Source organism: Podarcis pityusensis (genome assembly GCF_964106645.2).
Source record: "Podarcis pityusensis genome assembly, chromosome: 7".
In the NCBI taxonomy this organism is placed as follows: domain Eukaryota; kingdom Metazoa; phylum Chordata; class Lepidosauria; order Squamata; family Lacertidae; genus Podarcis; species Podarcis pityusensis.
Window position 1 is genome coordinate 46415937 of NC_138031.1, and position 17877 is coordinate 46433813.

Consider the following 17877-nt stretch of genomic DNA (forward strand, 5'->3'; position numbering starts at 1 on the left):
TTTAATCAATGCCTTTGATATGGTTGAATATTAAAAGTTGATTGAAACACTAGTCTGATTATTATATCAAAATGATGGGGTGATTACCAACTATGCTAGCTAAATTTTGAAGACCTAATATATCAGGTTCCTAGTGTCACTATGGAAATTTTCAGTCTAAAATGAGACTGACTGACAAGAGTCTATCTCATTTCCAATAGTAGCTGGTGAACTACCTCTAGGAAGCCCTACAACATGTAGGTGTCGCAGCTCAAAACACCACTTACCTTTACATTGTTAGTGTAACACTGGAAACACAGATTTAAAAAGTGCTGCTTTTTCACCAAATAAAAGTTTGATGGCAGGAGATTTTCCACAATTTTAAGAATAAGACAGACTCTTGAATGGTAATGTGATAACATTAATTGAATTTAATGAAAGAACATTATAAACATACTATAGCCACAATTGCAGACAATTTCAATTCAAACAATAAAATGTGAGGTAGACTGGCTAGTGAAGCTAAATTCACCAAGCTTTGGTTAAGAGAATTTTACATCAAGGATTGCTTCAGACCTGATGAACTTCTTACACAGAGAGACTATGTACCCCTACATAGAGAAAAAGCAGGCAGACAATGCAGAGCAACATATATGATGCCTACAACACAGATTTGTTATATATACATACATTGTAACAAATCTGACATGGGATAATCACACTTATGGATTTACAGTTTGCATACCTTTCACCCTAGAAATAAAAATTACCAGTATAGGAAATTGGTCAGGAGTGAAGCAGTCCTAAGAAAAATATTTAAACCCTTTTCAGAGGTGACACAAAACAACTGCATAAATTACAGATATGAGTGATTTGTTTTATAATTACAGATTACATTCAATATTAACCGGTGTCTTAACTACTTATATTTGACAAGTCTACCGGTAAAATAATGCTGGCCTCTTTAATACATTCATGTCACTGCCTTGCTGGCAAGGCTTGTAACCAAAATATTAGATTGTAGCATCTGGTATCTTTTTCTGATGTACTGTCCTGTAAAATCATTTAGAGAGCTTGCATTATTAAAGCATATGGATGTCAGTAATTAATTTCCGAATACATTTCAGCTGGAATTCAACCAAAACTCATTTCTTTGCCTAAGTGACAATGCTTTGAATGTGCTCTTGTCCAATACAGAAAGAAAATAGATGTAACCAGAATCTTTCTACACAAAGCATTCCCCAGTATAACAGAGTAGTTGAGCTTCTTTACTTCCAACAATGATTTAAAATATTTCTGCACGTGTTGGTCAGTGGAGTGCACTAGTAAAAACCCTAACCAAAAACTGCGTAAGTGGGGTAGCAATGTGAGGGGCAAGAGCTTCAGGCAGTGACTTTGAACTAATACTACTGAAAACCATGTTCAGAAAGCAGTGTATCAAGTAAGGATAAGAATATGCTGTCAAGGATTTTTCTAGGTAGAGAATATAGTGCTTAGAAACTGATACCCATAAACACAAACTGTTCTGAGATGGTATGTAGACAGTCTGCTACAAATATGACCAAAAAACCCTGATTGTGTGAAAAGGCGCTTAGCCTCCAAGTTCTCAACTTACACATATTCTTGTACCTCTTTACCAAGGGTCTAATCACTCTCAGCACATGGAATTTTAAGAACTTAGTGCAAACATCATATATACAAAGATTTTTTGAAAGATTTTTTTATCTGCAAAGTTTGCATTAAAATGGAAACTTTCACAAATTCACCTTATGCGGGTATTAAGTTCAGCCAACGAAACCAGAACAAGACCCTAAAATGCCAGTAATTCTACATGTGTCTTAATAGGCTACACAGTGAATACACCAGCCTTGTAGTTCCTAACTGCAGTTCTTACATAACCTCCTACCAAACAAAAATTAAGGTACTCATTAAGTATAAGGCAGATTTTTTATGGGTACAAAAAATCCCAAATAACCTACACTAAAGTAAACAATCGTTCATTTGAAACATGCTACATTTACATAAAGCTATAATAAAATGAACAGGTATGAAAACCATTATTTTCCTTTTCAACTTCAATCAATATATTATGCTTTTCATTATTTGTAAACAGCTTTTTCACAAGGTTAAAAAGTTGTACAATTAACACTTTTGTTCTAAATGCAGTTTGGCAGCTGCTTCTTAATCGACTTTTTGTGTTCTTAATTATATTTAAATCATAATAAGTGTAATGCACCGAATGAAATTCTCACTAACAAGATGAAAACGGGCTGCATATAAAATATTGGTGTGACAAGAAAAAGTGTAAGAATGGCAGTGAAGGAAGAACCACCACAAAGCGTAACAGTAGGAAAAGCTGGAAAAAGCAGAGTAGGAAAAAGGAAGTGAATTCTATCCATAAATGTTAACTGCATTATGAAGCCCTGATTGTACCGTACTCATTTAAACTCTCAGCATATTTCACAGCACAAAGTGCTGGTATAAAGAAACCCACTCTTAAAACAATTCACAGCCTATTTAAAAATAGTGTTATTTTAACACCTCTCTAATTCAACCAAAGCACAGAGCTTGATCCAGTTAAGCACACGCATTCAGTACCTACAGATGAAAGAATTCTACGGACCCCAGCTGAGTTCTGCTGTATCTTGTTTCCATCAAAACAAGCATGTACTGAGGCATTACAAGGGCACTTCCAGCGACAGGAGATCTGTGCCCACCTCCTGTACCACCACCCCCTTCTATTTCTGTGCCCAGTATGCTACTTATGTTTAGGACCAAAAGGAACTTGTATGGTGCAACAGTAAGAATATGGAAAGTGCTCTCAGACTTTCCATTCCTTCCACTGTCTTTTCATGCTACCTGTTTATGCCGTTTATGCCCATGTGCTTGCATTGGGGAGTTGGAAAAAAACAGCTCTATTGAACTCAGTGGAACACAGGTGCTGGAGTTGTGCTCCATTAGATCAAGCCCTAAATAGTTAAAATGACCTGGCCAACTTTTCCAGGTGTGCTTAAGACCTTTATTTATATGTATGTATGTATGTATGTATGTATGTATGTATGTAAACAGACAGCTCCTGCTGTTGGTCCCAATTCAGTTAAGAAGTTATTTTAATGGACTTTATGGCTCTCAGAACTTGTGGCTCAGCTTGCTTCAGCCATTAAATACTTCACGCTTCTGGCCTATGGTTCGTCTGTTTTTCATGGGTTAGTAAATGCTCTCCATAAAAGCACACATATAGCATTCTCTACCCAAAAAACTATAGAGAAAGTTGAAGCAAGCGAGACACCGACTGCAAAAAGAAATAAAGGAACTTCTGCTGTGTGAGAACAAGCTAGAAGGCTGATTTGTCACGTCAAAATGATTTCTGATAGTACTGAGGATTACATCATTTTGGTGGAGTTTAAGCACACCGATGAGACAATATGAATAAGCAGGCTGGTTGTCAAGATTGATCCATGTGCAAAAATAGGTTCCTGCACACGGCTTGGCATGCTACCAGAGAGAAAAGGCTGATCACCTACTGAGTTGAAGATCTTTCCATTCAGACCAATATTTCACCCCAAAAGGTGAAATAACAGCTGTTCTGACAAACCAGCATGTGCACACAATGCCTGCCTTACATTCATCAATTTCTTCAGGCTTATGTAGTAAACTTTAACTTTTGTGGAAATTTTGCCAAAAGTTTCAATACATATAAAATTACAAACCTTAAGCTAACACTGCACAGAAAGTGAACAAAAAATAATCTTTCAAACACACAATTCTAGGTTACTTTTTGTCTTTTCAAACCCCTGAGTTATACCGTACCAAAAGTACAGATATGAAGAGAAATGGACAGCATTCCTCAGCATATTATCTTCAAATAATTCCACATTCTTACTGCAAACCGCATGTAACACATTCAAGCTGACAGATGCCAAAAGTCTGTTTAATTCTCCTCCTTTAGCATAGTATAAAGCGATCAGGAGAACTTGCCATCCACCAAAATGTTATTCTCCACATCATGGGTCATCATGGGTATGCCATTACGTAACAGTGACCCACGAGGAATCAACTTGAATCAATTCACTTTTCAGTCATAAAAAATAAAGTCTGGGTTAGAAATTTGGGGGATCCTTAAGAGTAGTGAACATAAATATTGGTTGCACTTTGCTCCACAGTGATTGTACTTTCAAAGAAAGGGGGGAAAAGACACAATCCGACTTTTCAGGTTCTGTTCTTTTCCTTTGCCATTTGTTTCCTCTCAAACTTATATATGGCGCCCAGTCAGAAAATAGAGTGGCTTATCATCGCTACTATTAGCAGTCTGAAATTCATCTCTCAGACGAAACTGCCATTCATCTTCCAGCTCTAGACGGACTATTGTTTGCCGCAAGGAGCTCCTGTCTTGGCAAATGACACACAGGGTTGCACCTAAGGTTAAAAAACAAAGGACAGTTTATACCACCATTTCATTTCCATGTTTGTTTGTTTTGTTAATTTTCTGATATTTCTCCCTCCTCCTTGGAAATATTACATATACACAAGTAAGGTATGCACCTTTCCCAGCCCAATTTACACAGCACTCCCTCAACCCACGTTTTTCAGATTTCCACTATCCCCTTCAGGAAACAGCTTTCAGGTTCTACTTCCTAAGAAAGCCAAAAGCCACCACACCGTTAACAATAAGATTGCCCATAATATGCCACTAGTGATAATGTGATGTTTCTTCAAACATGGTCTGTCATCGTAACCTGTAAAACGATCAAGCTCCAACAAGGTGGAACTGCTTTTCCAGTTGCAACTGTAATGCCAAGTCTTAAATGGGAGTTAAGTAACCATATTATACCTAACATTAAAAGGCCTAACATGCATTTTTACTAATATTTTACCATATTTGTAAGAAGAATTCCCACTTCACCTTTAACCAGGCGTCAAAAGCAAGTGGAACAATCAAATGTTTTTTCTACCCTTAGAAAAAAGTACAAAAAAGTAGTTACAAGTAACGAAGCAACTCAAATTAACTAACTCACAAAAGGGATACTTCCTGAGTTGCCAGGAGATTGTGCTTCCCTAGATGTGTCTGCAATGGATTTGGCTTGCAGAGCCTCGATATTCCCACCAGTCTTTTAGGCTCCTGCCAACTACCATGGTTCCCAGTTCTAAAAGGCCCCAGAGAAAAAGGAAGCAGGCATGGATGGTGATATCACTTGCCATTACCCTGCGATGAACTTTATAGTTCCTGCATGTAAGGACAATGCCATCCCAATCTACTCTGCTAGAAAACCATTAAGCAAGCACTAGACACAAAAGGTCAGAACAGAAATCACATTACCTTTCAGGAACTTGAACCTCTTAAGAAAATCTGCTCCTACAAAGGAGTCGCAAAGATATAGAAGTAGTCCACTGAAAAATACCCCTTCACAGTTGACATTGACAGAGTGCGGCCGTGAACTGACATAGCAAAGAGCTACCTAAATCAGAAATGAGAAAAAATGGTTATATTTGTTGGAGTTGTTGTTTTTTCTTTAAAGTTTTATGCTCTAACTTACCAACAGGAACATCACCACAACTGAATAAATTGCAGTTACTACCCCCAACATCTAAACAGTCAACTCAGGAGTAACTGCATAAAATAAAATAAAATAAAATATTGAAAGAATCCACAAAAAATGTAAAAGCATCATCCTGCCTACAAAAGCATGAGCAACTAATGTCAGTTTTCATGGGTCCCCGGTTGTAGCAACTGAATACAACAATATCAGTACATCAGCAACATAAACGGAAGCTAATGACCTAAGAAAATCACGGCACAGTTGCCTTGCAATCTTCCGTTTTTTAAAGGACTGGAATCCCCCTTTCCAAAGTTGATTATTGGTAAGATTCATAGATACATACTTCAGGCCCAATGTTCAGATAGCAGTCAATCGCTAATACAGGGTTTCTGAAGTTGTGGATAGCCTTTGGGAAAAGCTTGTATGTGGCATGTTGAAGAAACTTTTCCAGGAGAAACTGAGCTGGAGCTGCCAAGAGTGTGTGCTCACTGTCTGGAGCACAGACATACTGAAGAGGCATTATGGGAGTCAAGCTCTCAGATACCTGTGAAAGAAATATATATATACATAAAAGTGAAATGTAATGAGCAGCATCTCAATCACCAGGCAGCTGCCTGAGGATAACGTGTGCCAACGCCAAACTTGAGAAGCATGTACTGACTGCTATGAACAGGTGCGAAGGCAGCACACAAAATATACACAGCTACAGTATACACTAAATATAACGAGTTGGATATTTTTGCATTTTGGTTATGTGCCCAACGACTGGCAGCAGAGCAATGGTTAAGATAATACTTGGGTGCAAGGGTGGGAAGACTGTGGCCATGTCATTTGAGACCAGGCAAGGTAGAAAAGGCCAGAGTCAATTCTGAAGAGATTTCTTAACTACTCTTGTTGCCCTGCTATGCAATGGATGTTCTGCTACATATGACGACTACACAGATGGGAAGACTGCAGTAAGCTGTGTGCTGTTGGGGAGTCAGGAAGTGAGTAAGGACAGCCTTGGAGAGCAAAAAGGAGGCTCAAGAAGCAATGGTTTAACAGGCATGGCCAAACTTGGCCTTCCAGATGTTTGGGGACCACAATTTTCATCATCCCTGACCACTGGTCCTGCTAGCTAGGGATGATGGGAGTTGTAGTCCCAAAACATCTGGAGAGCCAAGCTTGGCCATGCCTGGTTTAGGATGTATGGGGAACAGAGGTCTAGTATGCACACATAAAGGTCCTCAAAGGCTCATACCCCCTTGATGTATCCCATCTTTAGTAGCTTAACCCTGTTGACAGGGCCTTTGTTGTCTTTTAAGCCATTTGCTTAGCATTTTTTAAATTAACAGACTACAACATAAGAGATGCCTCACTGTTAAATTATTCCCAGAGTCCTACTGGGAATGCCACTATTAATTAAAAAGAGAGAAAATTTTAAAATGAACAAATTTAGTTTCAGAATGAAACGTCACAAACTAAGGCCAATGGAAATATGTAAAGGTAAAGGACCCCTGGATGGTTAAGTCCAGTCAAAGGTGACTATGGGGTTGGGGCGCTCATTTTGCTTTCAGGCCAAGGGAGCTGGCGTTTGTCCACAGGCAGCTTTCCGGGTCATGTGGCCAGCATGACTAAACCGCATCTGGCGCAACAAAACACCGTGACGGAAACCAGAGTGCATGGAAACACCATTTACCTTCCCGCTGCAGCGATACCTACTTATCTACTTGCACTGGCATGCTTTCAAACTGCTAGGTTGGCAGGAGCTGAAACAGAGCAACGGGGGCTCACCCTGTCGCGGGGATCTGTACCTTCCGATCAGCAAGCCCAAGAGGCTCAGTGGTTTAGACCACAGCACCACCCATGCCCCTAATATGTAGGAAAGGAGTGAAGAACCTAGGGTCTCCAGATATTGTTTGCCACCCCGATTTAGGGTTATATGGGCTTATGACATGCTATAAAGACACCTCCCCCCCCACCGCCCTACAAAGGACCTTCCAATTAGCTTCTAGCACCACCAATGAGCTCACAGACAGAGCACAAGCAGTCAAGAGTCAGTGTTTGGGAGGACAGAAACATGCTCTTAAAACAATACGCCAACATGAAAGGAAACACCTTGAATCATCAAGTTTCCCCCAAACAGGTGTGTGCCTGCCTTTATCATTCACCTAAAACTGATAAAAAAGGTTATGATTGGAAGCCAGGATTTGTATGCAGACCTGGATTACAGTTTCAAGTATCAAATAGATTAGTATACATAGGAGTCAAATAATGCATTTTAATTCTTGCAAGTTATATTTGCTCCCCTGCAAACCCCTCAGAGTACATTATTAGGAGGCTCTAATAGCCAAAACAGCTTCCCCTTGAGATAGCTAATCACTCAGCTATTAAAAATATTCCCCCTTCACCAGAGATTTCACCACAAGCAGGTAGTATGCCTCTGAAGGCCAGTTGTTAGGAATCACAAGTGGAGAGAGATCAATGTTGCTCTTGGGTCTTCCTGCTTGCGGGCTTCCCATAGGCATCTGGTTGGCTACTGTGAAAACAGGATACTGACCAAGATGGATCCTGTGCCTGATCCATCAGAGTTCTTCTTTTCTTCTTATGAGGTAAAATGAAACTGTTGTCACTGAAGAAAGCAAAGGCACTGTTTTGTTTTCTTGTTGTTCAACGATGGTACTCACCATGATTTTAGGCTTAATGGCAAAGTCCTTTTGACCTCCAACCTGGATGTGTTTCTTCATGAGACTGAAGTTGTTAAAGCAACAGATAAGCAGGCCGCTACTGTTTGTTCTCAGATTAAAATCTACATCTTCACAGAAATACCTAAAAAATGGATACAGATTTACTTAACCGGTCATGTATTTGTTGAAGTCACTGATTTCTAGTTCATGGTACGCACCTTCTGATTACCATAAATTATATTGATACCAACTCTCCTATAATCCTAGATTGCAACAAAAACACTTCTCTGTAATTGTTGTTCCTCATGAATGGCCTTTGCAGTCACACATAAAGATGGTTCACCTGACTAGTGACTTGAAATTTCTTAAAGGCCACAGCACAGACTATACGGATTTCCCCTCCCCTACCAGGTGGTAGCCTAAGACAAGAGAGGATTTTTATAGGAGGAAGGAATAACACGCTTTTGTCTCAGGTTACCACCTGGAAGCTGCCCAATATGGAAAGTGGGAAGAATGGAGAAAGGGACAGCACCATAGAAGCATGTCTGTAGCGGTTAAATTCACTCTTTTCTTGAAAAAATGGCATTTCTGCACTAATATATTTATATTTAATGTATTACATCTAAAGCCCAATTTTCCTCCCATCAACTCAAGTCAACATACATAGTTCTTTATCCTTCCCTTTTATCTTCAGGCCAAGAGACAGTGACTGGTACAAGCTATATGGCTGAGTGGGGATTTGAAACTGGGCCTCCCCAAGGCTCCCCACAGACCATGCTGTGAGCCTGCCCTTTACAGGGAAATAGCTTAAGTCAAGGCTTTACAGTAACCATATTTCTGAATTCTAAATGTGTCTGTATAGGGCCAAATCAATAAAAAATCATATTCACAGCGGTCAGAGGCTGCTCTTTCAATCACCAGTTGTTCTGTCCCTTCAGGTTCCAAATAGGTCAAACAAACACATGGTGAATCAGCCTAAGGCACATGTGCAAACTGTCCTTGATATGGTATTTTAAAATGTCATTATCTGTGCTCTTAGAAAACTCCTATTTCAGTGGGGATTGTGCTGGGAAAGGTCTCAAAGACTGTACACTCTGGTCCAACTGGAGTCCCACTAAAATGCCCTAAATGGAAGAAAAAAAACACCACACGCACACACACAGCCACCTCCATTTCTTGTTGGTTTCATATACAAGTGGTGGCCATTTCCGTTCCTGCCTCCTGCCACCCCAACCCATTCTCCCCTTCCCATCCCCGTTCTGCCTTTGCTTTGACCTCATTTTGCCTTCTTCCAGGTCCAAAAGGAACCACACATTGCAGATCTCATGTCAATTGGACACACCTAAAATGGTCAACGCCTGTATTATTTTCAATCTATTGTTCAAGCCACCAACTTGTATATGGCAGAGCTACAATCTCAGAAATAACTCAGCTTATTTTCTTTACTGGGTTGGCTTCCTTTAAGCCTCACTGACACCTGTACATTCAAAACTAGTATCGCATCTGACAGCAAAAGGGTTGCATTTTCCTACCTGTTTAGATCATATTGCACATTTTGGGTCAGGTCTACGTTGAGTAGTATAAAGTCATGTATGTGGCACCTGGAGAAAGGAGCTTTGGGAGCTCTGAAATTCAGTTTGCTGTTCCATTTCTGAATGCCCAGTATTGCATAATGGACAATTTTTGGTGTGGCTTCAATGTGCTGTAGAACGCTCTTCAGAGACACATTTTTACTCGTTGATCCTTGATCCATGGGCTGACTATGAAACGCAAAATATTTTTTATTGTACTGCATCACAACTCCACTCAGAGGAACAAGTTATGACCAAGCAATCTGACTCTACTGCAGCTTTGTACCTCACAGGGCTGTTTGGAAATTATTGTGCTTGCTTTAAGAGATACTAGGCTGCATGGAGTGATCAGTCTTATCATACTCTTTGTCTCTTTTTCATGTTGCTCATCTTTCAAAAAACTATGTCTAGAACGTAGAAATACTAGATATATTAAAAGTACAAAGCAGTGTTCCAAATCAAATCAGCAAGAAACACACATGCTATCCAGTTACACATGTGAGAAGGGGCAGCTTAGCCATGCTGCTGCTGGTCTTATCTCAACATCACCCAACACTGCTGCCCCGTCAAAGCATGGATACTGTGTGAAGGGGCTAATAGTGTAGTGATCCAAGATTCTGCTATAGTTCCTAGTCTCTAATTTTGAGACACTGACTTACCTGAACTGTTCTTGGATGACATGGCTGTTCCATAAGACACAAGAGTCATCCATAACCACAATGAATGGCCAGACACACTGACGCTTGACTCCTAGTTCCTCCAAGCGATTTCTCTCCAGCTCCAAGTTATGGTAAGAAAGCTCTTTAATAAGGAATCTGGCAGCACCTGAAAACATGTAGCATAGAACTTTACCATTTTGGGGGAAACAGAGACCTCTAAATTCCACATAACAGTTGGAAGTTTGTGAAAATAGACAGGATGGAGAATGGCTTTTATGAACGCTAAGGGGTAAGAATCAAGTGGAATTATGCTGTATGAAATGGTCCAAAGACAGACTTTGAAGCTAGGACTAATTGGAAACTGGCCGACTGTCCAATGAGTGTTGGCTGCAGTCAATCATGTCTTCTAAGGTCAAAGAACCACCATATGGCATGGCATTATTGAAGAGGAAGTCACCATGCTAGGTCCACTAAGTTCTAAAGCACTGCCAAAGCTTTAGCTATGCTAATATATTTAAACAGTATTCAAATCTCTGAAAATATTCAGTGAAGCTGAATTATGGGATCTTATTCTTTATGCAGTCATGAATGAAACTGGGAGGCCCCAAGATGAACCTAGAAGAGTGGCCGGATTTTACTTCCAGATTTCTGGAATAAGCATTCTGCACAATTTCAGTTCTCCTAATGAAGCTCACAAGCTGAGCTTTAGTCAGTCACTATCTCTTAGCCTAAACTACCTCACAGAATTGTTGTGGGGATAAAATGGAGAAGCTTGGGTGGGGGGGTGGGAGGAGAAGTACTGTATGTATGCTACCATTATCTGTCTGGAGGAAATGCAGGAAATGTAACCAACAAACAAAAATATTACCAAAACTTCCTAAGTTCCAAAATTCCCCCCACATTTTGCTAACTGCCAACACCAAACACCCAATGTGAGCAAGACCATCTTAGATGTGTCCATTAACATACCATACAAAACAGTACATGTAAGTGAAATTGTAGTGGAAATCAAAGAGAATAAAGGGAGGGAGGGAGGGAGGGAGGGAGAGAAAATGCCTGCATGTGCATAGATAAGAGAAGAATTATAAACAACAAAGAAATCTCTTCACTACTTACACATTTAATGCTAACTGGATACTGCTCCCTATAATTATGTTTCCATGTCATTAACTGGTATGTTTCAAATCAAAAAGTTAGGACTATATAAATGCTTACCAACTCCAGCATTGTTGAACATTCCTGGCAAAACCAGCATGATGTGGTTGGGCCAATATTTGCGGTAAAGTGGCATTTCATATTCCTTCACCACAAGCAGATGGAGGTGGCTGATGCCTTCCATAGCATGATATAGATTCAAGAGACCATGCTCATGGCGTCCACTTGAAGGAGTGAAAATAGGACTCTTTACTGCATTCAGGTTCTGTTAGCAGCACAAGAGAAAAGAAGAGTTCATATATGTTGGGCACAACACATCTCTCTTTGTTTCTGAGGTGATATACCCAACTTTCTTGTAGGGAGAACATGCACACTGGTAGACCAAACTTTGTCAATCATAGGGTTCTTCATATTTCTCACTTGACTCATCCTTTTCCTACAGAAATTAATTACTCCAACTGACTTCTATAGGAAACACTGATGGGTCTGCTAAGGCTGGGTAAAAAAAATTAGCCCGTTCCCTAAACTCTGCAGGCCACAACATAACAGAGAGAAAGTTGTTTTGCTCTCACTTTGTGCTTTCAGTTAAAACAAAGTAGCTTGCTTCAATGACAACTAAAGAGAACCACAGCATTCTGGAAAGGAATGGCAATCAATAACATTTGGGGCATGTGTGTGTGTGTTAAAATAGTCTGTCATACTGATAGGCCTTTGCTAACATTAATAATTGTTTTGACTTGCAGCTGACATATTACGTCAAAAAGAAGTGCTTCTTTACAAAGTCCAGTGTTGAACTATGGAAGATGTAGTGGTGGCTTTAAAAGGGGATTAGACAAATTGATGGAGATTAAGGCTGTCAATGACTACTAGTTATGATGAGTATGTTCTACCACCAGTCAGGGGCAGCATGCCACTGACTGCTAGTCACTGGGGAATAACAGCAGGAGAGAGCTATTGCCCTCATATCCTGCTTATGGGTTTCCACAGGCATCTAGTTGGGCACTGTGGGAAACACATGCTGGACTAGGTAAGGTTCTCAGTGCTCCAAACCACAGTTTGGAAGCTTAGAAACAGGTGCTGGGCTTGCAAGCTCCCTTATCTGTCCTCTTTGTCCCTTCTAGACATGGGCCTCCTCATCCCTTTCCTGGTTTGCATCCTCTAGTTTCTCAAGATGAGATCCAGATTAGACAAGCTATGCTTAGAGCTAACTGGAATTAAGTCCATACCTTGATGATGAAATGTATAGTTTAAAGTGGCTTTGGGGTCAATTTTGTTTACTATTAACCAGAATTTTCCTAATTTGGATGTCACAACAAACTATGGTCATGCAAACTAGGAAATGAAATGGAATCCATGCATGAGAGATTGTAAGAGAATGTTCATGAGCTAAGAGCATATTCCTAATCTTCCAAAGCGCAGTTTGGGGCATTGGGAATGTGGCATATGAATTCATCCATGAAGCCAAAGATTGTTGTTAATATATATATATAATATAAAATTCATGACATAACAACAAGCAGAAGATCAGCAAGCTTCTAACAATATGCAGCAAGAGTGAGGGGTGTGGATTCACTTGAGCACCTCTTGTAGCTTCCTTGGGTTGTGGTAACTCTACTGATGTGAAGACCTAGTCATCCATGGCCCATAGTAACTCAAGGCTTACTTTATAGCCAGAGATGCTTGTGATGGTTAATTCCTGAGGGGGAGGAGCAATGTAGAGGGGAACTAACTTCAGACTCTAGATCAGTTTCTCAGAGCTGAGCTATACTGAAATATTATGCTACAACAGGGTGTGTTTTACATAGCTAAGACAAATTTCACCCACCTTATCAGATACAAGAGGAAGCCGCATGCTTTCCAAATGCTTGCCCTGCTTGCTGAAGACAAAATAGCTCTCTTTGGATTTGGGAATGATAAAATGAAGCTGGATCTCTTCTCCTAACATTGAGGATGAGAATGTAAATGCATGTAGGGTGGAGTCAGACATCTGCATGCAAGGAAGAGAAAGAAATTGTAACCTACTAGAGAGGCCACATGCCAATGCATTTCAACAAGTGTGGGCAACACAGTTGGATAAATCTTGCACAGAAAATAATCTACTAAGTCTAGGAACACAGCTACAGTGGCTCAGTCTTCTACAGTTTTATTATTTGCAAGGTTACAGTATAGGGCATTTGTCATTCTCACTTCTTACATCAGGCTGCTTTAAAACTCCTGTTGTTTAGTACAAGTTGGTTACTCTACACATTGTTGCTTACTAATGGAAAAAGAGAAGCACCACCACGTTTTCTGAACTGAAGGAGGTTTTTTGTGCGAATGTTGCAGAGCAGATGGGCAAGGAAGCCAATGGACAAGGTACACCTTACACCTCTTGCACTGCATGTGTGTGGTTATGTGTGCGATGGCAGAATAATACATCTTACAGCTGAACAGATGGACCGGGTCCCAGAACACAATTCAGCAAACCTGCATGCCCTTTAAAGGGCAGATCTACAATGTTATGTTGATTTTAAACCATTATGCATCATAAAGCATTAAGGCATTTCTGCTAGATCAGATCTCTTTATCTCGCCCTCTGAACTCTCCCAAAGCTACCCTCCTCCTGAGTCACACCCCTCTTTAGTCCTGCTGGAATGTGCCTGATAATGCTTCTTGCTTACCTGGATGGAGGACAGAGGCAGAAGGTTGAGTGTGATGGAATGTCAAGGGTGCTTCCCAGCCAGAGGAATGTACATGGCAGATAGTTAACTCTTTAGTGTCCAAGATAACACATACAGTCGTTCCTAAAGTTCTAGAACCACCCCCCCCCCAATGTAGCATCTGGGCAGCAATTCCCAGGTCTGTGCTCTATGGAGCAGTTGCAGCAACAGGGGACCACTCCCCCTCGACCAGTTTATGTCCCTCCCCCTGATGGGCTGCGTGCATGCAGGCTGAGACATTGCCTGCATGGCAATGTCCTCTGCTCATCCCTTTTCAATCCCTTCCTGGTTCTGGGAGACAGTGGTGCAGAAAAGGGTGGGGAAGCACCTGGCCCTTCACTTGCCTGACCTGCCTCTTTCTCCTCTTCTTCCAACCCAGCCTGTGCTCCACCTTCCAGCTCTGGAGCTTCCCCTACCTCTGACCCTTGCCTTGTGGCTGGAACAGTTCCCCACAAATCACTGACTCCCTCTTCCGAGTCATACTCCAGCCCTCCTTCAGCCCTGGTGCACACTCGTCCACGTTCTGCCAGTCCCTGACACAGAACTAGCCTACCAGATGAAGGAAAAATCCACATTTATTGTGCTGCCTACATTTGCCTCTGGTTCTGCCCATCCCTGGAGCATGTGGCCCTTGGGAGGCTGCCTTAGAATAGGGTGTGGACCTCAGGCTGGAAAAAGGTTCCCCACCCCTTGTACTAGAAGCATTCTTGTCTTCTATTCTGAAAGAGTGATCTGGAGCAAGGATTAGCAGAAGGTAGATCAGAAGGTCCACCAGCAGATCTCTGGGTGCTTTTCAGCAGATCTGTAGAGGTTTCTAACTTGTTCCCAAGATAAAATGAACGATTGTTAATGTGGTTGTGTGACTTGAAGCCCAGGTCTAAATGGAAGCCCTGCGTACCGGAGCTGAAGGGTTTATGTCCATATATTGATGGCACTGTTCACAGTGATGGAAAGTATTGTAAGCTGCATACTTTGTCAACATCATAGACACAGTAGCCCGCTTTCTGTGTTCCTCAGCTTTGGTTTCTTTGCTTGGTTCTGTGGACGGAGACAATGAAGGAACAAAGGCAATTCCTGCTAGTTATTTAAATGTTCACAACAGAACTGAAAGATCAATTGCTTTCTAAAATGTTTCAAATGGCTAGGAAGAAGAAAGCAGCAAAATCAGTTTTCACTTGCCTTGTTTTATTCTTTGTAGCTGGTTTGTATATACCAGACTCATGAGGAAATATTTAGGATCATGCACACTGAGGTCAAAAGGCATTTTGCTGATTATTTCAACATCAGGCCACTGATCATTGCTAGGCTGGACAATTTCTTTGTCCTCTGTATGACCTGAAAAAGGAATCTTATGAATACTGATACCAAACAAAATCTTATTATTTATACAGTACTTTCCCACTACCTAAGTTCTCCAGGCACATCAACATACATTTCAGTATGCTGCTGTCACAACTGCTCTGACAACAACTCACAACTCGCTCCCATTTTTACAGATGAAGGTCTGGTGCTGAGAGGTTGCATGCACATTCCATCTTTAAAGCACATTCAAAGCACATTCTTTCCCTCACAGAGTTATAATCCCCAGCACCCTAAACAAACTAGATAGTAGCTTTCCTAGGAGTAAAACAGGGCCAAGATGTTAGAATAGTTTAAAACCCCCGGAGCTTGGGCAGTTCAACTTAGCAACTTTGAAAGCTAGGCAATTGTGTCTGAAAATATTCTTTATAGTTACATTATGTACATTATTTATGATGATCAAGGAGAATGTTGGACAAGGAGAATGCAAGTCTAACAAACTCATGCATTTCTAGTCCAATTTTCACTCATTTGTACAAATTGCAGAATGCACAAAAAAGTATACATTTCCTACAGAAGGTACACAAATCTTTGATAAGCAGTATTTAAAAAAATAATAATCCCTCTTCCCAGGGCACTCTGAAAGCTTCACCCCTTACAAAAAACTGGTCATAAGAAATTATAATTGGACCTTAGTACTTACTAGTATTAATATCTTCCTCATCATACACATCCACTTCCAACAACCTGATCAGCATGCGAAAGAGAATTCGTAGGAACTGCAAGTAAGAACCAGTTTTCCCAACCTAAACAAAGAAGGGAGGGAACTCTCAGAAAAATGTATAATCGGAGAAGTATTTTTGTCTGCTATGAACTTTCATTTGAAGATCTGCTAAAGTGGCCCAGCATGGCCCAACATCCATCACCAGTCACTATGCAGTTTAAGTCCCCGTTTTTGTATTTGTCCTTTTGCAGAGAGAGCATTATGTGATCCTATGTCACATAATGCAACATCATCTTATTGTGATCAAAGGAAAAGAATTAGAATTAGATAGATATCTAATCCAAGAAGGCTGCCCTTCTGCAGCAACGCCGATACAGCAATACTGTGATACAATACTGGCCCAGTTCACAGTAAACCAGTTGGTGGCTTACCATATAGGCAGCTTACTGGGCTTTTTTGTCTCACTATCACCTGCTTGAGGAGGAAACAAGCCATGATGCTTGAGGCTTAGCATTACATTTGAACCAGGTATCATAGTTTGTTTCACTCCAACAAACCACTGTAAGTAAATCTAGAGCAAACCTTTGCTACAATGATCACACTAGTAGTTACTTTGCTCAGTAGCAAAGTAAGATCATATGCTACTGATATTAAGTCAACCCACAGATTTGCTCTCACTTTCCAAAGTGTTCTATGCAGTGGTTTGCAGGATTATGCAAGCACAGGAATAAGGAAGCATGGAAGAAAAACAGTTGACTTCTCTCACCGGCACGCTTGTGTGTATCCTAACACGCCTTTCTATACCCTAAAGCCCAGCCCTTCTGAGCTGCTAAAACATTTTGACCCACCCCTAATCACCCTGAAATTTGAGAGCTGCCACAACAGTCCCAAAGAGGACATTACCTGCGGAGGTCCCGTTAGAAGCAGCCGCCGTGGGTGAAAGTTCCTGCCGCTGGTGGTATCTCCATGATTATTGTAGTCCACATGGTGCTGCCGAGCTGCGGTCCACTGCCTGTAGTACAAAGACTGCTCTTCACTGGCCATATCCTTGTGTATCAAAGGCCTCAGAGAGCTCACCCAAGACACATCGGCATGAGGCAAGAGAGAAGAGGAGAAAGGATGCTGCCCACTCTTCTGTGCACCAAGAAGGCAGTAGGTGGCTTTGGATAAGATCACAGTCCGGGGTAAGGACACCCGCAAAGCCTTGCCTTCTTTCACAGACTGGCCCGGCCACCGGAATGACTGGCTGACGGAGGAGGTTGCTGCTGACAGTTTAGAAGTGGTGCTGCTTGCTACCTGGTTGCCGAGAGAGTCACATTCTTGTTTCAAGGTCTCCGCAGCAGCAAATCCTTCATCAACTGAACTCTGGGCCACATTCTGGAAGTTCAGGGGTGGCGGCAGCTTCTGAGACTTGTCTGTAGCACTGGAGGAGCTCACACCATTTTCTGCTATAGAACCTGAAAGAAAGAAAGAAACTGAAAAACACTCAGTAAGCTAAAGTACAGAATGTCACACACGTTTTCTACCTTACAAGATTTATACAGTCACACCTCTGTTTACAGATGCCTCAGGTTGCGTTTTTTCAGGT

At 41.1% G+C, this 17877-nt stretch overlaps 1 protein-coding gene across 10 annotated transcripts in view; it reads right to left on the reverse strand.

Moving 5' to 3' along the window:
• Window positions 1–387: 387 nt before the first annotated feature.
• GREB1L (GREB1 like retinoic acid receptor coactivator) overlaps window positions 388–17877 on the reverse strand; it is a 157043-nt gene continuing 139553 nt past the window's right edge. For all 10 annotated transcript variants that reach the window (XM_081013038.1, XM_081013041.1, XM_081013040.1 and 7 more), the window contains 12 exons: window positions 17193–17746; window positions 16269–16371; window positions 15446–15601; window positions 15165–15304; window positions 13393–13554; window positions 11628–11832; window positions 10413–10578; window positions 9715–9942; window positions 8183–8324; window positions 5860–6060; window positions 5297–5435; window positions 388–4395 (listed from right to left, as the gene is read on the reverse strand). In XM_081013038.1, coding sequence (XP_080869164.1) covers window positions 4232–4395; window positions 5297–5435; window positions 5860–6060; window positions 8183–8324; window positions 9715–9942; window positions 10413–10578; window positions 11628–11832; window positions 13393–13554; window positions 15165–15304; window positions 15446–15601; window positions 16269–16371; window positions 17193–17746 — 2360 coding nt within the window. In that variant the 3' untranslated portion in view covers window positions 388–4231. The remainder of the gene's footprint in view (window positions 4396–5296; window positions 5436–5859; window positions 6061–8182; window positions 8325–9714; window positions 9943–10412; window positions 10579–11627; window positions 11833–13392; window positions 13555–15164; window positions 15305–15445; window positions 15602–16268; window positions 16372–17192; window positions 17747–17877) is intronic.